The sequence below is a fragment of the Oncorhynchus keta genome, unplaced genomic scaffold, assembly GCF_023373465.1.
Source record: "Oncorhynchus keta strain PuntledgeMale-10-30-2019 unplaced genomic scaffold, Oket_V2 Un_contig_7986_pilon_pilon, whole genome shotgun sequence".
Classification (NCBI taxonomy): domain Eukaryota; kingdom Metazoa; phylum Chordata; class Actinopteri; order Salmoniformes; family Salmonidae; genus Oncorhynchus; species Oncorhynchus keta.
In genome coordinates this window covers 147,838-169,164 of record NW_026289793.1, presented here as the reverse complement: position 1 = coordinate 169,164, position 21,327 = coordinate 147,838, and the positions used below count along the sequence as shown (strand labels likewise).

At 46.2% G+C, this 21,327-nt stretch overlaps 1 protein-coding gene and 1 long non-coding RNA gene across 52 annotated transcripts in view; both read left to right on the top strand.

The window, feature by feature from the left end:
- The window catches only part of LOC118379258 (protein PALS2-like), a 48,241-nt gene extending 37,364 nt beyond the window's left edge, over positions 1-10,877 (top strand). For both annotated transcript variants that reach the window (XM_052512080.1, XM_052512081.1), the window contains 6 exons: positions 755-851; positions 1,306-1,377; positions 7,312-7,473; positions 8,323-8,525; positions 9,125-9,253; positions 10,222-10,877. In XM_052512080.1, the coding sequence (XP_052368040.1) occupies positions 755-851; positions 1,306-1,377; positions 7,312-7,473; positions 8,323-8,525; positions 9,125-9,253; positions 10,222-10,398 (840 nt within the window). In that variant the 3' untranslated portion in view covers positions 10,399-10,877. The remainder of the gene's footprint in view (positions 1-754; positions 852-1,305; positions 1,378-7,311; positions 7,474-8,322; positions 8,526-9,124; positions 9,254-10,221) is intronic.
- Positions 10,878-10,884: 7 nt separating this feature from the next.
- On the top strand, positions 10,885-21,325 carry LOC127926628 (uncharacterized). Of its 50 annotated transcripts, none has more exons than XR_008124666.1 (6): positions 10,885-14,251; positions 14,610-14,663; positions 14,840-19,704; positions 20,510-20,561; positions 20,651-20,728; positions 20,959-21,325. It is a non-coding gene; the product is annotated as an uncharacterized LOC127926628 (long non-coding RNA). The 50 variants fall into 50 exon arrangements; XR_008124655.1 differs by having other exon boundaries at positions 14,718-19,704; XR_008124642.1 differs by having other exon boundaries at positions 10,885-14,312; positions 14,556-14,663; positions 14,718-19,704.
- The last annotated feature ends 2 nt before the right edge of the window (positions 21,326-21,327 follow it).

Genomic DNA, 21,327 nt, shown 5'->3' with positions numbered 1-21,327 from the left:
ATATATAACCTATATAACCTACCTATACCTATATAGTTAGCCAGGTAACTATAGCTACTGAAACAGATTGTGTGTTTTTGGGGAAGAACATTGTTGGCATCTATGAGCTAGCTAGCAACTCTACCAGCATCATAGCATACGTATCGATGAATCGTTGTGACATTTGAAATACGAGTGATTATTATAATAATTACATTTAAAAAATGAAAGAACGAGTTAGATTATTATGTGACATGCAGTCATATCCTGATTGGTCAACAAGCTTATATGACACATCAAATAAAGTTTTTATTTGACATGTAACTTTTGACACGCTAAGACCCAAACTGCGTTCCATAGAAATCCTGAATGAAACGAATAAACAATGAAACAGCACAACAAGTAAGTGAAATGAATATGTTTTGATGATGTTTTACTGGTAATGGGGACTTGTGTAAATGCCAACAAAATAACTTTTTGGTGTGTGTGTGTGTAACCTTTATTTAACTGGGCAAATCAGTTAAGAACAAATTCTTATTTACAATGACGGCCAAACCCGGACAGCGCTGGGCCAATTGTGTGCCACCCTATGGGACTCCCAATCACGGCTGGATGTGATACAGCCTGGATTCAAACCAGGGACTGTAGTGATGCTTCTTGCACTGAGATGCAGTACCATAGACCGCTGCGTCCATGTGTGTGTGTTAACTATTTAACTGTACTAGAATGAGAAACAGGAAGTAGCATGTCTCTGACCTCACATCCTGTCCCTCAGGCAGTCAACATTGTGGGAGGAGCCACAGGACTGATCCCCAGTCAGTTCTTAGAGGAGAAGAGGAAGGCCTTTGTGACGAGAGAATGGAATGGATCAGGTACATTTCTGACTGTAAAGTGACATTGGGTGTTTTGAAAAGTGCTTAAAATGTCATTATTATTACGTAGTTAGACTTCTTTACACCCGCCTATATAACTCAGAACACTGCCTGGTTCAACTAAGGTGAAATGGAATTGTAACACACATCTCTATACTCAAAATGTTCTGACATCTACCCCAAAATCATATCTTCTGCCCACCTGAAAAGAAGTGTGCTATATACACACAGCCTAATATACCCATGACAGTTTATTTCTCAAATTATCACATTAGGCAGCAAAGTATAGGCTGAATCCACACTCTAATAAATAACCTCTAATAAACTCTAATAAATAACCCCCCTCTACTTCCCCTCTACTTGTGTCCACAACTCAGACATGCTTCGGAAATAATTTTTACTCTGGTGCCCTCTTGTGGTTCAGTGAACTTTTAATGTGTGTTGTTCCTCCCAGGTGTTCTCTGTGGGACACTAACAGGAAAGAAGAAGAAGAAGAAGATGATGTACCTGATGTCCAAGAATGCAGGTGAGTTCAGCAGCCATTAGACCTCTCTGATCCTGCTGTTAGACCTCTCTGATCCTGCTGTTAGACCTCTCTGATCCTGCTGTTAGACCTCTCTGATCCTGCTGTTAGACCTCTCTGATCCTGCTGTTAGACCTCTCTGATCCTGCTGTTAGACCTCTCTGATCCTGCTGTTAGACCTCTCTGATCCTGCTGTTAGACCTCTCTGATCCTGCTGTTAGACCTCTCTGATCCTGCTGTTAGACCTCTCTGATCCTGCTGTTAGACCTCTCTGATCCTGCTGTTAGACCTCTCTGATCCTGCTGTTAGACCTCTCTGATCCTGCTGTTAGACCTCTCTGATCCTGCTGTTAGACCTCTCTGATCCTGCTGTTAGACCTCTCTGATCCTGCCGTTAGACCTCTCTGATCCTGCCGTTAGACCTCTCTGATCCTGCCGTTAGACCTCTCTGATCCTGCCGTTAGACCTCTCTGATCCTGCTGTTAGACCTCTCTGATCCTGCCGTTAGACCTCTCTGATCCTGCCGTTAGACCTCTCTGATCCAGCTGTTAGACCTCTCTGATCCTGCTGTTAGACCTCTCTGATCCTGCTGTTAGACCTCTCTGATCCTGCTGTTAGACCTCTCTGATCCAGCTGTTAGACCTCTCTGATCCTGCTGTTAGACCTCTCTGATCCAGCCGTTAGACCTCTCTGATCCTGCCGTTAGACCTCTCTGATCCTGCTGTTAGACCTCTCTGATCCTGCTGTTAGACCTCTCTGATCCTGCTGTTAGACCTCTCTGATCCTGCTGTTAGACCTCTCTGATCCAGCTGTTAGACCTCTCTGATCCAGCTGTTAGACCTCTCTGATCCTGCCGTTAGACCTCTCTGATCCTGCCGTTAGACCTCTCTGATCCAGCTGTTAGACCTCTCTGATCCTGCTGTTAGACCTCTCTGATCCTGCTGTTAGACCTCTCTGATCCTGCTGTTAGACCTCTCTGATCCTGCTGTTAGACCTCTCTGATCCAGCTGTTAGACCTCTCTGATCCTGCTGTTAGACCTCTCTGATCCTGCTGTTAGACCTCTCTGATCCTGCTGTTAGACCTCTCTGATCCTGCTGTTAGACCTCTCTGATCCTGCTGTTAGACCTCTCTGATCCAGCCGTTAGACCTCTCTGATCCTGCTGTTAGACCTCTCTGATCCTGCTGTTGTTGGTCAGAGCCATCACATGTTGTTGACCAGGCCCCCCAGTGGGCGTTGTTATACTGATAACAGTAGTGGGCATTGCTATCAGTAACATGTTGTTGACCAGAGCCATCACATGTTGTTGACCAGGCCTGGCTCCCCAGTGGGTGTTGTAATACTGATAACAGTAGTGGGTGTTGTAATACTGATAACAGTAGTGGGTGTTGCTATCAGTAACATGTTGTTGACCAGGCCTGGCTCCCCAGTGGGTGTTGTAATACTGATAACAGTAGTGGGTGTTGCTATCAGTAACATGTTGTTGACCAGGCCTGGCTCCCCAGTGGGTGTTGTAATACTGATAACAGTAGTGGGTGTTGCTATCAGTAACATGTTGTTGACCAGGCCTGGCTCCCCAGTGGGTGTTGTAATACTGATAACAGTAGTGGGTGTTGCTATCAGTAACATGTTGTTGACCAGGCCTGGCTCCCCAGTGGGTGTTGTTATACTGATAACAGTAGTGGGTGTTGCTATCAGTAACATGTTGTTGACCAGGCCTGGCTCCCCAGTGGGTGTTGTAATACTGATAACAGTAGTGGGTGTTGCTATCAGTAACATGTTGTTGACCAGGCCTGGCTCCCAGTGGGTGTTGTAATACTGATAACAGTAGTGGGTGTTGTTATACTGATAACAGTAGTGGGCGTTGTTATACTGATAACAGTAGTGGGCGTTGTTATACTGATAACAGTAGTGGGCGTTGTTATACTGATAACAGTAGTGGGCGTTGTTATACTGATAACAGTAGTGGGCGTTGTTATACTGATAACAGTAGTGGGCGTTGCTATCAGTAACATGTTGTTGACCAGGCCTGGCTCCCCAGTGGGTGTTGTAATACTGATAACAGTAGTGGGTGTTGCTATCAGTAACATGTTGTTGACCAGGCCTGGCTCCCCAGTGGGTGTTGTTATACTGATAACAGTAGTGGGTGTTGCTATCAGTAACATGTTGTTGACCAGGCCTGGCTCCCCAGTGGGTGTTGTAATACTGATAACAGTAGTGGGTGTTGCTATCAGTAACATGTTGTTGACCAGGCCTGGCTCCCCAGTGGGTGTTGTAATACTGATAACAGTAGTGGGTGTTGCTATCAGTAACATGTTGTTGACCAGGCCTGGCTCCCCAGTGGGTGTTGTAATACTGATAACAGTAGTGGGTGTTGCTATCAGTAACATGTTGTTGACCAGGCCTGGCTCCCAGTGGGTGTTGTAATACTGATAACAGTAGTGGGCGTTGCTATCAGTAACATGTTGTTGACCAGGCCTGGCTCCCCAGTGGGTGTTGTAATACTGATAACAGTAGTGGGTGTTGTTATACTGATAACAGTAGTGGGTGTTGCTATCAGTAACATGTTGTTGACCAGGCCTGGCTCCCCAGTGGGTGTTGTAATACTGATAACAGTAGTGGGTGTTGTTATACTGATAACAGTAGTGGGTGTTGTTATACTGATAACAGTAGTGGGCGTTGCTATCAGTAACATGTTGTTGACCAGGCCTGGCTCCCCCAGTGGGTGTTGTAATACTGATAACAGTAGTGGGTGTTGTTATACTGATAACAGTAGTGGGTGTTGTTATACTGATAACAGTAGTGGGCGTTGCTATCAGTAACATGTTGTTGACCAGGCCTGGCTCCCCAGTGGGTGTTGTTATACTGATAACAGTAGTGGGTGTTGCTATCAGTAACATGTTGTTGACCAGGCCTGGCTCCCCAGTGGGTGTTGTAATACTGATAACAGTAGTGGGTGTTGTTATACTGATAACAGTAGTGGGTGTTGTAATACTGATAACAGTAGTGGGTGTTGCTATCAGTAACATGTTGTTGACCAGGCCTGGCTCCCCAGTGGGTGTTGTTATACTGATAACAGTAGTGGGTGTTGCTATCAGTAACATGTTGTTGACCAGGCCTGGCTCCCCAGTGGGTGTTGTAATACTGATAACAGTAGTGGGTGTTGCTATCAGTAACATGTTGTTGACCAGGCCTGGCTCCCCAGTGGGTGTTGTAATACTGATAACAGTAGTGGGCGTTGCTATCAGTAACATGTTGTTGACCAGGCCTGGCTCCCCAGTGGGTGTTGTAATACTGATAACAGTAGTGGGCGTTGCTATCAGTAACATGTTGTTGACCAGGCCTGGCTCCCCAGTGGGTGTTGTAATACTGATAACAGTAGTGGGCGTTGCTATCAGTAACATGTTGTTGACCAGGCCTGGCTCCCCAGTGGGTGTTGTAATACTGATAACAGTAGTGGGTGTTGTAATACTGATAACAGTAGTGGGTGTTGCTATCAGTAACATGTTGTTGACCAGGCCTGGCTCCCCAGTGGGTGTTGTAATACTGATAACAGTAGTGGGTGTTGCTATCAGTAACATGTTGTTGACCAGGCCTGGCTCCCCAGTGGGTGTTGTAATACTGATAACAGTAGTGGGTGTTGCTATCAGTAACATGTTGTTGACCAGGCCTGGCTCCCCAGTGGGTGTTGTAATACTGATAACAGTAGTGGGTGTTGCTATCAGTAACATGTTGTTGACCAGGCCTGGCTCCCCAGTGGGTGTTGTAATACTGATAACAGTAGTGGGTGTTGTTATACTGATAACAGTAGTGGGTGTTGCTATCAGTAACATGTTGTTGACCAGGCCTGGCTCCCCAGTGGGTGTTGTAATACTGATAACAGTAGTGGGTGTTGTTATACTGATAACAGTAGTGGGTGTTGCTATCAGTAACATGTTGTTGACCAGGCCTGGCTCCCCAGTGGGTGTTGTAATACTGATAACAGTAGTGGGTGTTGCTATCAGTAACATGTTGTTGACCAGGCCTGGCTCCCCAGTGGGTGTTGTAATACTGATAACAGTAGTGGGTGTTGCTATCAGTAACATGTTGTTGACCAGGCCTGGCTCCCAGTGGGTGTTGTAATACTGATAACAGTAGTGGGTGTTGCTATCAGTAACATGTTGTTGACCAGGCCTGGCTCCCCAGTGGGTGTTGTAATACTGATAACAGTAGTGGGTGTTGCTATCAGTAACATGTTGTTGACCAGGCCTGGCTCCCAGTGGGTGTTGTAATACTGATAACAGTAGTGGGCGTTGCTATCAGTAACATGTTGTTGACCAGGCCTGGCTCCCCAGTGGGTGTTGTAATACTGATAACAGTAGTGGGTGTTGCTATCAGTAACATGTTGTTGACCAGGCCTGGCTCCCCAGTGGGTGTTGTAATACTGATAACAGTAGTGGGTGTTGCTATCAGTAACATGTTGTTGACCAGGCCTGGCTCCCCAGTGGGTGTTGTAATACTGATAACAGTAGTGGGCGTTGCTATCAGTAACATGTTGTTGACCAGGCCTGGCTCCCCAGTGGGTGTTGTAATACTGATAACAGTAGTGGGCGTTGCTATCAGTAACATGTTGTTGACCAGGCCTGGCTCCCCAGTGGGTGTTGTAATACTGATAACAGTAGTGGGTGTTGTATATAACTGTTGTTGACCAGGCCTGGCTCCCAGTGGTGTTGTAATACTGATAACAGTAGTGGGTGTTGCTATCAGTAACATGTTGTTGACCAGGCCTGGCTCCCCAGTGGGTGTTGTAATACTGATAACAGTAGTGGGTGTTGCTATCAGTAACATGTTGTTGACCAGGCCTGGCTCCCCAGTGGGTGTTGTAATACTGATAACAGTAGTGGGTGTTGCTATCAGTAACATGTTGTTGACCAGGCCTGGCTCCCCAGTGGGTGTTGTAATACTGATAACAGTAGTGGGCGTTGCTATCAGTAACATGTTGTTGACCAGGCCTGGCTCCCCAGTGGGTGTTGTAATACTGATAACAGTAGTGGGTGTTGCTATCAGTAACATGTTGTTGACCAGGCCTGGCTCCCCAGTGGGTGTTGTAATACTGATAACAGTAGTGGGCGTTGCTATCAGTAACATGTTGTTGACCAGGCCTGGCTCCCAGTGGGTGTTGTAATACTGATAACAGTAGTGGGCCTATCAGTAACATGTTGTTGACCAGGCCTGGCTCCCCAGTGGGTGTTGTAATACTGATAACAGTAGTGGGTGTTGCTATCAGTAACATGTTGTTGACCAGGCCTGGCTCCCCAGTGGGTGTTGTAATACTGATAACAGTAGTGGGCGTTGCTATCAGTAACATGTTGTTGACCAGGCCTGGCTCCCCAGTGGGTGTTGTAATACTGATAACAGTAGTGGGCGTTGCTATCAGTAACATGTTGTTGACCAGGCCTGGCTCCCCAGTGGGTGTTGTAATGTAATACTGATAACATGTAGGCCTGGCTCCCAGTGTTGCTGATAACAGTAACAGTAACATGTTGTTGACCAGGCCTGGCTCCCCAGTGGGTGTTGTAATACTGATAAACAGTTGCTTGACCAGTGGTGTGTTGTTATACTGTTGTTATAACAGTAGTGGGTGTTGCTATCAGTAACATGTTGTTGACCAGGCCTGGCTCCCCAGTGGGTGTTGTAATACTGATAACAGTAGTGGGTGTTGCTATCAGTAACATGTTGTTGACCAGGCCTGGCTCCCCAGTGGGTGTTGTAATACTGATAACAGTAGTCATGTGAAATCCTTAAATTAGGGTCTAATGAATTTATTTAAATTGACAGTTAACTAACTCAGTAAAATCGTTGAAATTGCGTTTTCATATTTTTGTTCCGTAGTTGTGTTAGTTTTATTACTGAGCAAACTAAGCTGATGGTGGTAGTGTGTCTGTTGTCGTGACGACCAGAGTTTGACCGCCACGAGCTGCAGATCTACGAAGAGGTGGCCAAGATGCCTCCATTCAAGAGGAAGACCCTGGTTCTGATTGGTGCTCAGGGAGTGGGCCGGCGCAGCCTGAAGAACAGACTGATCATCATCAACCCCCTGCTCTATGGAACCACCGTCCCCTGTGAGTCCCAGTCCCCCTGTGTGTATATCAACCCCCTGCTCTATGGAGTCCCAGTCCCCCCTGTGTGTATATCAACCCCCTGCTCTATGGAACCACTGTTCCCTGTGAGTCCCAGTCCCCCCTGTGTGTATATCAACCCCTGCTCTATGGAGTCCCAGTCCCCCCTGTGTGTATATCAACCCCCTGCTCTATGGAGTCCCAGTCCCCCTGTGTGTCCCAGTCCCCCCTGTGTGTATATCAACCCCCTGCTCTATGGAGTCCCAGTCCCCCCTGTGTGTCCCAGTCCCCCCGTGTGTATATCAACCCCCTGCTCTATGGAGTCCCAGTCCCCCCTGTGTGTATATCAACCCCCTGCTCTATGGAGTCCCAGTCCCCCCTGTGTGTATATCAACCCCCTGCTCTATGGAGTCCCAGTCCTCCCTGTGTGTCCCAGTCCCCCCTGTATGTATATCAACCCCCTGCTCTATGGAACCACTGTTCCCTGTGAGTCCCAGTCCCCCCTGTGTGTATATCAACCCCCTGCTCTATGGAGTCCCAGTCCCCCCTGTGTGTATATCAACCCCCTGCTCTATGGAACCACTGTTCCCTGTGAGTCCCAGTCCCCGTGTGTGTGTGTGTGTGTGTGTGTGTGTGTGTGTGTGTGTGTGTGTGTGTGTGTGTGTGTGTGTGTGTGTCAGGGGTACAGCAGAAGACGACAAACTTCAGTCTCCTATGGTTGAATGAGATCTTTCCTCGCCCCTCCTTCTCTCCTCACCCCTCCTGCAATACCTCCCTCAATCTCCTTACCCCACCTCTCACTCTCTCCTCGCCCTCCTCCTTACCTCCCACCATTTCCTCACCTCCCTCCAGTCACGTCTCGGCCTGCTCGGGAGGAGGAGAGAGACGGCCAGTCGTACTGCTTTGTGTCTCGGTCCCAGATGGAGACAGACATTAAGGCCCGTCGCTACCTGGAGCATGGAGAGTACGATGGAAACCTCTACGGAACCAAGATGAACTCCATCCACGAGGTGGTGGACGCAGGACGTACCTGCATACTGGACGTTAACCCACAGGTAGGTCTGACACACACACATTTCACACAGTCAGGATTTACTCATTTTAAAGGTCCAGTTCCGTCAAAAATGTGGTTTTCCTGTGTCCTTATATTACTGCACTTAGGTTGGAATAATACTGTAATGTGAACATTATGATCATGCCTTTTAGTGTAAGAGCTGATTGAAAAGACCGCCTGAAATTTCAGCTTGTTTTTGTGGGATTGAGTTTTGGTCTGCCTGGTGACATCACCATGTGGAAAATGAATTAATAGACCAATAAGAAAGAGAGTTCCAAACCTCTCTGCCAATAACAGCTAGTTCTCAGTTTCCCCCTCCCCATTCAGACCACTCCCAGACAGTTCTTTGAGAAATTACTTTTGCTAAGAAGCTATTTTTGTTTCTTTTTGACTATTTTGATTGAAAATAATGACAGTAAGGGACCTAATTTGTTACCCAGAAATAATTTGATATTGAGATAAAGACAGCTGCATGGGTCATAAGAAAACCTGAATAAGCATGATGTGTGTTGATGGGTTGTGTGTGTGTGTGTTGATGGGTTGTGTGTGTTGATGGGTTGTGTGTGTGTGTTGATGGGTTGTGTGTGTGTGTGTCGTCAGGCGCTGAAGCAGTTGAAGACAGCAGAGTTCATGCCGTTTGTGGTGTTTGTTGCTGCTCCACAACTGGACACACTAAGAGCGATGCACAAAGCCGTGGTGGACGCTGGACTCACCACCAAACTGCTCACGGTCAGTCTCTGGATGTTGGTGGATCTGTGCACAATTCTGAGTGTTGTAGTTATTCAGAAGATAATCACTGATGGAAACCTCTCTCTCTCTCTCACTCTCACTCTCACTCTCTACTCTCTCTCTCTCCCCCTCCACTCTCTCTCTCTCCCCTCCACTCTCTCTCTCCACTCTCTCTCTCCCCTCCACTCTCTCTCCACTCTCTCTCTCCCCCTCCACTCTCTCTCTCTCTCCCCCTCCACTCTCTCTCTCTCCCCCTCCACTCTCTCTCTCTCTCCCCCCTCCACTCTCTCTCTCTCTCTCCTCCACTCTCTCTCTCTCTCTCTCTCTCTCTCCCCCTCCACTCTCTCTCTCCCCCCTCCACTCTCTCTCTCTCCCCCCCACTCTCTCTCTCTCTCCCCCCCCACTCTCTCTCTCTCCCCTCCACTCTCTCTCTACCCCTCCACTCTCTCTCTCTCCCCCTCCACTCTCTCTCTCTCTCTCCCCCTCCACTCTCTCTCTCTCTCTCCCCTCCACTCTCTCTCTCTCTCTCTCTCCCCCTCCACTCTCTCTCTCTCTCTCTCCCCCTCCACTCTCTCTCTCTCTCTCCCCCTCCACTCTCTCTCTCTCTCTCTCCCCCTCCACTCTCTCTCTCTCTCCCACTCTCTCTCTCCCCTCCCCTCCACTCTCTCTCTCCCCCTCCACTCTCTCTCTCTCCCCTCCACTCTCTCTCTCTCCCCCTCCACTCTCTCTCTCTCCCCTCCACTCTCTCTCTACCCCTCCACTCTCTCTCTCTCCCCTCTCTCTCTCTCTCCTCCTCCTCCACTCTCTCTCTCTCTCTCCTCCACTCTCTCTCTCTCTCTCCCCCTCCTCTCTCTCTCTCTCCCCTCCACTCTCTCTCTCTCTCCCCTCCACTCTCTCGCTCCCCCCACTCTCTCGCTCCCCCTCCACTCTCTCTCTCTCCCCCTCCACTCTCTCTCTCCCCCTCCCAGGAGACAGATCTGAAGAAGACGGTGGATGAGAGCGCCAGGATCCGCCGGGCCTACAGCCACTACTTTGACCTGACCATCGTTAACGACAACCTGGACAAGGCCTTTGAGCAGCTGCAGGCGGCCGTGGAGCAGCTGTGTTCTGAGCCCCAGTGGGTCCCTGTCAGCTGGGTGTACTGAGAGACACAGCCTGGTTAGGCTGCTCCCTACTGGGCTGGAGGACACGCCGCCCAATGCTGGGCCCAGGAGCACATGGAGACTTGGAAGAGGTTGTCCCTAACCACCACGGTTGGGGTCAATTTTAATTCTGGAATTTGAGGAAGTAGATGAACTACAATTCCACATTTTTCCCATTGAAGAAAAGTGGACTGTCAGTGAACTTCCTGAATGGACTGAATTGAAGTGGAATTGACCCCTACAGGGATGTGAGAGCTAAGGACCCATTGAGACTTATGTTTGTATGGGACTTTACCATGCAGCCCCAGTGGAGCCTAGCCTCACCCTGTCTAGCACCACCCTGTCTAGCACCACTCCGCCTAGCCTCACCTAGCCTCACCCTGTCTAGCACCACCCCACCTAGCCTCACCTAGCCTAGCCCCACCTAGCCCCACCCCACCTAGCCTCACCCTGTCTAGCACCACCCCGCCTAGCCTCACCTAGCCTAGCCCCACCCCACCTAGCCTCACCCTGTCTAGCACGACTCCGCCTAGCCTCACCTAGCCCCACCCTGTCTAGCACCGCCCAGCCTCACCTAGCCTAACCCCACCTAGCCTAGCCCCACCTAGCCTCACCTAGCCTAGCCCCACCTAGCCTAGCCCCACCTAGCCTAGCCTAGCCCCACCCTGCCTAGCCCCACCCCGCCTAGCCCCAACCTGCCTAGCACCACCCCGCCAAGCCCCTCCAGGCTCAGTCTGCTCTGCACCACAGGCCCCATCTGCACACTATGCAACTCTCTGGATATGTCCAAAATAGCACCCTATTCCCTATGTAGTGCACTACTTCTGACCAGCACTACATAGGGAGTAGGGAGCCATTCGGAATAGAACCAATGTTCACAATACACAAGAAGAACTTTATTTATTGAACATAGTTTTCTAACTTTAACTTGACTACCTTTCTGTTCATATGGATATGGAACGAGAAACAAAATCATGGATTTGAGGATATTTTAAAAATATTTAATGTTTTATTTTATCACTGTTGGTTGCTCACAACTACTACAATATTTCTCATAACGTTTAGAACAATAATACAAGTGTATTTATTCTGAAAGGAGATGTGAAGAGGGCTTGCTTTGTGACGATACCTCAGTGTGTTAAAACTCTCTGTTTACATTGCATACAATACTTCATCTCCTGGCCTCGTGTCCCAAATGGCACCCTATTCCTTATATAGTGCACTACTTTCACCGGAGCCTTATCAGCCAAAAGTAGTGCACAACATAGAGAATAGGGTGCCATTTGGGACGCACAACCGGTCTCACATCATCTCTGAACCCTCCATGTAGAATAACAGCCATGTTCTCTCTTTAAGGCAGACTAAGGGCTGAGAGAGAGGTGGTAATATCACATCTGTGATATAAAGGTCTTTGTTGCTGTTTCTTGGATGAGACCATAATGTAGGCTAATTGTTACTCCGCTTTCTGTGTTACCAGATTGTGAATGGTTTCATTAAAGGTCGACTCAGCGAGATGTCGTTGCACAAAGTTAACACGTAGTGGATCCATTTCCTCCACAACTAGGGAGCGTTGAAGCACGAGGTTCAACTACTCAAATCAAATCACATTGTATTTGTCACATACACATGGTTAGCAGATGTTAGTGCGAGTGTAGCGAAATGCTTGTGCTTCTAGTTCCGACAATGCAGTGATAACCAACAAGTAATCTAACTAACAATTCCAAAACTACTGTCTTATAGACACAAGTGTAAGAGGATAAAGAATATGTACATAAAGATATATGAATGAGTGATGGTACAGAGCAGCATAGGCAGGGTACAGTAGATGGTATCGAGTACAGTATATACATATGAGATGAGTATGTAAACAAAGTGGCATAGTTAAAGTGGCTCGTGGTACATGTATTACATAAAGATGCAGTAGATGATATAGAGTACAGTATATACGTATACATATGAGATTAATAATGTAGGGTATGTAAACATTATTAGGTAGCATTGTTTAAAGTGGCTAGTGATATATTTTACATAATTTCCCATCAATTCCCATTATTAAAGTGGCTGGAGTTGGGTCAGTGTCAATGACAGTGTGTTGGCAGCAGCCACTCAATGTTAGTGGTGGCTGTTTAACAGTCTGATGGCCTTGAGATAGAAGCTGTTTTTCAGTCTCTCGGTCCCAGCTTTGATGCACCTGTACTGACCTCGCCTTCTGGGTGATAGCGGGGTGAACAGGCAGTGGCTCGGGTGGTTGCTGTCCTTGATGATCTTTATGGCCTTCCTGTAACATCGGGTGGTGTAGGTGTCCTGGAGGGCAGGTAGTTTGCCCCGGTGATGCGTTGTGCAGACCTCACTACCCTCTGGAGAGCCTTACGGTTGTGGGCGGAGCAGTTGCCGTACCAGGCAGTGATACAGCCCGCCAGGATGCTCTCGATTGTGCATCTGTAGAAGTTTGTGAGTGCTTTTGGTGACAAGCCAAATTTCTTCAGCCTCCTGAGGTTGAAGAGGCGCTGCTGCGCCTTCTTCACGATGCTGTCTGTGTGGGTGGACCAATTCAGTTTGTCTGTGATGTGTACGCCGAGGAACTTAAAACTAACTACCCTCCGCTGTTTTGGTCCTGTAGCTACCACGTTGTAGCAGCGTGAAGCGCGGGGTTAAACTACTCCTCTGTTTTGGTCCTGTAGCTACCACGTTGTAGCAGCGTGAAGCGTGAGGTTAAACTACTCCGCTGTTTTGGTCCTGTAGCTACCACGTTGTAGCAGCGTGAAGCGCGGGGTTAAACTACTCCTCTGTTTTGGTCCTGTAGCTACCACGTTGTAGCAGCGTGAAGCGTGAGGTTAAACTACTCCTCTGTTTTGGTCCTGTAGCTACCACGTTGTAGCAGCGTGAAGCGCAGGGTTAAACTACTCCTCTGTTTTGGTCCTGTAGCTACCACGTTGTAGCAGCGTGAGGTTAAACTACTCCTCTGTTTTGGTCCTGTAGCTACCACGTTGTAGCAGCGTGAAGCACGAGGTTAAACTACTCCTCTGTTTTGGTCCTGTAGCTACCACGTTGTAGCAGCGTGAAGCGTGAGGTTAAACTACTCCTCTGTTTTGGTCCTGTAGCTACCACGTTGTAGCAGCGTGAAGCACGAGGTTAAACTACTCCTCTGTTTTGGTCCTGTAGCTACCACGTTGTAGCAGCGTGAAGCGCGGGGTTAAACTACTCCTCTGTTTTGGTCCTGTAGCTACCACGTTGTAGCAGCGTGAAGCGTGAGGTTAAACTACTCCTCTGTTTTGGTCCTGTAGCTACCACGTTGTAGCAGCGTGAAGCGTGAGGTTAAACTACTCCTCTGTTTTGGTCCTGTAGCTACCACGTTGTAGCAGCGTGAAGCGCAGGGTTAAACTACTCCTCTGTTTTGGTCCTGTAGCTACCACGTTGTAGCAGCGTGAGGTTAAACTACTCCTCTGTTTTGGTCCTGTAGCTACCACGTTGTAGCAGCGTGAAGCGTGAGGTTAAACTACTCCTCTGTTTTGGTCCTGTAGCTACCACGTTGTAGCAGCGTGAAGCGTGAGGTTAAACTACTCCTCTGTTTTGGTCCTGTAGCTACCACGTTGTAGCAGCGTGAAGCGTGAGGTTAAACTACTCCTCTGTTTTGGTCCTGTAGCTACCACGTTGTAGCAGCGTGAAGCGTGAGGTTAAACTACTCCTCTGTTTTGGTCCTGTAGCTACCACGTTGTAGCAGCGTGAAGCGTGAGGTTAAACTACTCCTCTGTTTTGGTCCTGTAGCTACCACGTTGTAGCAGCGTGAAGCGTGAGGTTAAACTACTCCTCTGTTTTGGTCCTGTAGCTACCACGTTGTAGCAGCGTGAAGCACGAGGTTAAACTACTCCTCTGTTTTGGTCCTGTAGCTACCACGTTGTAGCAGCGTGAAGCGCGGGGTTAAACTACTCCTCTGTTTTGGTCCTGTAGCTACCACGTTGTAGCAGCGTGAAGCGCGGGTTAAACTACTCCTCTGTTTTGGTCCTGTAGCTACCACGTTGTAGCAGCGTGAAGCGCGGGGTTAAACTACTCCTCTGTTTTGGTCCTGTAGCTACCACGTTGTAGCAGCGTGAAGCGCGGGGTTAAACTACTCCTCTGTTTTGGTCCTGTAGCTACCACGTTGTAGCAGCGTGAAGCGTGAGGTTAAACTACTCCTCTGTTTTGGTCCTGTAGCTACCACGTTGTAGCAGCGTGAGGTTAAACTACTCCTCTGTTTTGGCCCTGTAGCTACCACGTTGTAGCAGCGTGAGGTTAAACTACTCCGCTGTTTTGGTCCTGTAGCTACCACGTTGTAGCAGCGTGAGGTTAAACTACTCCTCTGTTTTGGCCCTGTAGCTACCACGTTGTAGCAGCGTGAAGCGCAGGGTTAAACTACTCCTCTGTTTTGGTCCTGTAGCTACCACGTTGTAGCAGCGTGAAGCGTGAGGTTAAACTACTCCTCTGTTTTGGCCCTGTAGCTACCACGTTGTAGCAGCGTGAAGCGTGAGGTTAAACTACTCCTCTGTTTTGGTCCTGTAGCTACCACGTTGTAGCAGCGTGAGGTTAAACTACTCCTCTGTTTTGGCCCTGTAGCTACCACGTTGTAGCAGCGTGAGGTTAAACTACTCCGCTGTTTTGGTCCTGTAGCTACCACGTTGTAGCAGCGTGAGGTTAAACTACTCCTCTGTTTTGGCCCTGTAGCTACCACGTTGTAGCAGCGTGAGGTTAAACTACTCCTCTGTTTTGGCCCTGTAGCTACCACGTTGTAGCAGCGTGAAGCGTGAGGTTAAACTACTCCTCTGTTTTGGTCCTGTAGCTACCACGTTGTAGCAGCGTGAAGCGTGAGGTTAAACTACTCCTCTGTTTTGGTCCTGTAGCTACCACGTTGTAGCAGCGTGAAGCGCAGGGTTAAACTACTCCTCTGTTTTGGCCCTGTAGCTACCATGTTGTAGCAGCGTGAGGTTAAACTACTCCTCTGTTTTGGCCCTGTAGCTACCACGTTGTAGCAGCGTGAAGCGTAGGGTTAAACTACTCCTCTGTTTTGGTCCTGTAGCTACCACGTTGTAGCAGCGTGAAGCGTAGGGTTAAACTACTCCTCTGTTTTGGTCCTGTAGCTACCACGTTGTAGCAGCGTGAAGCACGAGGTTAAACTACTCCTCTGTTTTGGCCCTGTAGCTACCACGTTGTAGCAGCGTGAAGCGTGAGGTTAAACTACTCCTCTGTTTTGGTCCTGTAGCTACCATGTTGTAGCAGCGTGAAGCACGAGGTTAAACTACTCCTCTGTTTTGGCCCTGTAGCTACCACGTTGTAGCAGCGTGAGGTTAAACTACTCCTCTGTTTTGGCCCTGTAGCTACCACGTTGTAGCAGCGTGAAGCGTGAGGTTAAACTACTCTGTTTTGGCCCTGTAGCTACCACGTTGTAGCAGCGTGAAGCGTGAGGTTAAACTACTCCTCTGTTTTGGCCCTGTAGCTACCACGTTGTAGCAGCGTGAGGTTAAACTACTCCTCTGTTTTGGCCCTGTAGCTACCACGTTGTAGCAGCGTGAAGCGCAGGGTTAAACTACTCCTCTGTTTTGGTCCTGTAGCTACCACGTTGTAGCAGCGTGAGGTTAAACTACTCCTCTGTTTTGGTCCTGTAGCTACCACGTTGTAGCAGCGTGAAGCGTGAGGTTAAACTATTCCTCTGTTTTGGTCCTGTAGCTACCACGTTGTAGCAGCGTGAAGCGTGAGGTTAAACTACTCCTCTGTTTTGGTCCTGTAGCTACCACGTTGTAGCAGCGTGAGGTTAAACTACTCCTCTGTTTTGGTCCTGTAGCTACCACGTTGTAGCAGCGTGAAGCGCACCCGTGCACATGCTTTGTGTGACTGTATCTCACTCATCTCTATATCTTCGTTGCAACGTCATCTCGAGGAGTCTACTTTTAATTCCATCGTATCGTCAGCGGACGGTCTCCCAGTTGGGTCAGTACTCTGTCAGTACATGTCTGTATGGTGCTGTGTTTTATGTTGGAATAATGCTTCCAGGAGACTGGACCTTGACAGCGTACTGCATCTGAGAACCCTCCCTTTGTGATATTACTGAAACATAACCAACTGCCATATCTACTTAAAAGTTATATATTTTACAATTTCAACAGAGCAAAACATTGTATTTTCAGATGTGTCAAATAAATTAACTTTTTTTTTTTTTTACAACTTGTACTTATCTCAGGTCATATTTATCATATCCAGAGTGTGTAAAAAAATGTGACTTAGTTTATTTCACAGAAGGGTACATTTGTTTATTTAAACAAATCATATTTCAAAGATATATATATATTAGTCAATAGAAACAACCATTTGGCTTAGTTCATTAAATGTCAGTAGTTACAGTGCCTTCAGGAAGCATCACAACCCTCAACTGTTCACACATGTTGTTGTTACAGCATTCATTTTTTTTAAATGTACATTTAGATTTTATCACTGGCCAGGACATAACACCCCATGTCAAAGTGGAATTGTTTATTTTTACAAATGAACTAGTCAATCTTAATTCAACCCCTTTATGGCAAGCCTACCAAGACGGTGGCCAAGTTACAATTTTAACTTAAATCTATGGCAATACCTGAAAACGGTGGTCTAGCAATGATTAACAACCAATTTGACAGAGCTTGAAGAATTTAGAAAATAATGTGCAGATGTTGCACTATCCAGGTGTGGAAAGTGCTTACGACTTACCCAGAAACACTCACACCTGTAATCACTGTCAAAGGTGCTTCTACAAAATAGTGACTTGGGTGTGAAAACTCATGTCAATTATATTTATATATATTTCATTTAAGTAAATTTGAAAATGTGTTTTCACTTTTATTATGGGGTATTTGTGTCTAGATGGGTGAGGGGAAAAACAGATCTATATAATCCAGGCTATAACAAAACATGTAGAATAAGTCCATGGGTATAAATACTTTCTGAAGACACTATAACAAACATATAAAACAACATGTAAAGTTTTGGTCCCAGGTTTCATGAGCTGAAATAAAAGATCCCAGAAATGTTCCATGTGCACAAAACGTTTCTGAAATTATGTGCACATTAGTTAACATCCCTGTCAGTGAGCATTTCTCCGTTTGCCAATTTAATCCATCCATCTGACAGGAGTGGCATATCAAGAAGCTCATTAAACAGCATGATCACTACACAGGTGCACCTTGTGTTTGAGGGAGAGTGCAATTGGCATGCTGACTGCAGGAATGTCCGCCAGAGCTTTCAATGTTTTTTTCTACCATAAGCTGCTTTCATTTTAGAGAATGTCAGTACGTTGAACCGGCCTCATAACCGCGGCCCACGTGTAACCACACCGTCCCAGGACCTCCACATCCAGCTTCTTCACCTGCGGGATCGTCTGAGACCAGCCACCCGAACGAACAGCTGATGAAACTGTAGGTTTGCACAACTGAATCATTTCTGCACAAACTGTCAGAAACCGTCTCGTGGAAGCTCATCTGCCTGCTCGTCCTCCTCAGTCAACCTCATTGCAATTTGGTGTCGTGACTGACTATAGTGGGCAAATGCTCACCTTCTATGGCCACTGACACACTGGAGAAGTGTGCTCTTCAGGATGAATCCCGTTTCAACTGTACCGGGCAGATTGCAGGCGGCGTGTGTGGCGTCGTGTGGGCGAGCGGTTTGCTGATGTCAACGTTGTGAACAGAGTGCCCCATGGTGGCGGTGGGGTTATGGTATGGGCAGGCATATGATACGGACAACTAACACAATTGCATTTTATCGATGGCAATTTGAATGCACAGAGATACATGTGACGAGATCCTGAGTCCCATTGTTGTGCCATTCATCTGCTGCCATCACCTCATGTTTCAGCATGATAATGCACGGCCCCATGTCCCAAGGATCTGTACACAATTCCTGGAAGCTGAAAATGTCCCAGTTCTTCCATGGCCTGCATATTCACCAGACATGTCACCCATTGAGCATGTTTGGAATGCTCTGTATCAACGTGTAGGACGGTGTGTTCCAGTTCCCGCCAATATCCAGGAACGTCACACAGCTATTGAAGAGAAGTGGGACAATATTCCACAGGCCGTAATCAACAGCCTGATCAACTCTTATTTTTAAAAGGTATCTGTGACCAACAGATGCATATCTGTATTCCCAGTCGTGAAAACTATAGATTAGGTCCTAATGAATTTATTTCAATTGAACGATTTCCTTATATGAACTAACTTGGTAAAATCTTTGAAATGATTGTTTATATTTGTTCAGTGTAGCTTTGCTGGAGGCCATTTTCCCTGAAAAGCATAATTGATGTTTGGTCCATACAGTAAGTACCATGTTACTAGACCCCCTGTTTTCCTCAAACTATTCTCTACTTTTCTAAAGCCAGTAGAGTCGACCAACTGTCCAATCATGGTCATTTAGCCAACACTTATCTAGAGTGACCTGAATATATGGCGAGGTAAACAGTAAAACAAAGGAAAATCCTACCACTGCTGCTCAGGCTCCCAGGTGATTTATAACGTTGTGACCCTGGGAACAGTGGTGAGCAGCGTTTTCCAGGAGTTTTCCCTACAACTCCAGGACCTGCGGAAAGCACCAGGATGTCCGTATGTTCTCCAGCTGTTGTAGATGGGAAACATCAGTATAATAATAATGGTGTAAAGTTTAATTAAATGACTGTCCTTGTAACTTGCCACGCAGGAGAAAAGATCCATGAAAGAAGGTAAACAAAGAACGGTGGACTAAAGCTCTATTCAGTCTACATCACTGAAGAGTTACAGATTGCACAGTAGAATTGAAGGAAATTTTCCCGATTTAAGCCAACACTCAACAGTTCTTGTGTCGTCTTAATACTGATCCTGTAGTCTTAATATTGATCCTGTAGAGTCTTAATACTGATCCTGTAAGGTTATAGTCTTAACACTGATCCTGTAGAGTCTTAATACTGATCCTGTAGAGTCTTAATACTGATCCTGTAAGGTTATAGTCTTAACACTGGTCCTGTAGAGTCTTAATACTGATCCTGTAGAGTCTTAATACTGATCCTGTAGAGTCTTAATACTGATCCTGTAGAGTCTTAATACTGATCCTGTAGAGTCTTAATACTGATCCTGTAGAGTCTTAATACTGATCCTGTAGAGTCTTAATACTGATCCTGTAGAGTCTTAATACTGATCCTGTAGGGTCTTAATACTGATCCTGTAGAGTCTTAATACTGATCCTGTAGAGTCTTAATACTGATCCTGTAGAGTCTTAATATTGATCCTGTAGAGTCTTAATACTGATCCTGTAGAGTCTTAATACTGATCCTGTAAGGTTATAGTCTTAACACTGATCCTGTAGAGTCTTAATACTGTCTGTAAGTCTTAATACTGATCCTGTAGAGTCTTAATATTGATCCTGTAGTCTTAATACTGATCCTGTAGAGTCTTAATACTGATCCTGTAGAGTCTTAATACTGATCCTGTAGAGTCTTAATACTGATCCTGTAGGGTCTTAATACTGATCCTGTAGGGTCTTAATACTGATCCTGTAGGGTCTTAATACTGATCCTGTAGGGTCTTAATACTGATCCTGTAGGGTCTTAATACTGATCCTGTAGAGTCTTAATACTGATCCTGTAGAGTCTTAATACTGATCCTGTAGAGTCTTAATACTGATCCTGTAGAGTCTTAATATTGATCCTGTAGAGTCTTAATACTGATCCTGTAAGGTTATAGTCTTAACACTGATCCTGTAGAGTCTTAATACTGATCCTGTAAGGTCTTAATACTGATCCTGTAGAGTCTTAATACTGATCCTGTAAGGTTATAGTCTTAACACTGATCCTGTAGAGTCTTAATACTGATCCTGTAGAGTCTTAATACTGATCCTGTAGAGTCTTAATACTGATCCTGTAGAGTCTTAATACTGATCCTGTAGAGTCTTAATACTGATCCTGTAGAGTCTTAATACTGATCCTGTAGAGTCTTAATACTGATCCTGTAGAGTCTTAATACTGATCCTGTAGAGTCTTAATACTGATCCTGTAGGGTCTTAATACTGATCCTGTAGGGTCTTAATACTGATCCTGTAGAGTCTTAATACTGATCCTGTAGGGTCTTAATACTGATCCTGTAAGGTTAGTCTTAATACTGATCCTGTAAGGTTAGTCTTAATACTGATCCTGTAAGGTTAGTCTTAATACTGATCATGTAAGGTTAGTCTTAATACTGATCCTGTAAGGTTAGACTTAATACTGATCCAATACTGATCCTGTAAGGTTAGTCTTAATACTGATCCTGTAAGGTTAGTCTTAATACTGATCCTGTAAGGTTAGTCTTAATACTGATCCTGTAAGGTTAGACTTAATACTGATCCAATACTGATCCTGTAAGGTTAGTCTTAATACTGATCCTGTAAGGTTAGTCTTAATAATGATCCTGTAAGGTTAGACTTAATACTGATCCAATACTGATCCTGTAAGGTCTTAATACTGATCATGTAAGGTTAGTCTTAATACTGATCCTGTAAGGTTATAGTCTTAATACTGATCCTGTAAGGTTATAGTCTTAATACTGATCCTGTAAGGTTAGTCTTAATACTGATCCTGTAAGGTTAGTCTTAATACTGATCCTGTAAGGTTAGTCTTAATACTGATCCTGTAAGGTTAGTCTTAATACTGATCCTGTAAGGTTAGTCTTAATACTGATCCTGTAAGGTTAGTCTTAATACTGATCCTGTAAGGTTAGTCTTAATACTGATCCTGTAAGGTTAGTCTTAATACTGATCCTGTAAGGTTAGTCTTAATACTGATCCTGTAAGGTTAGTCTTAATACTGATCCTGTAAGGTTATATCACTCCTATTGGCAATGACAATGTCATCCGGTAATAGTGCCTTCAGAAAGACTTCACGTTGTTACAACCTGATTACTTTGAGATTTTGTGTCACTGATCTAC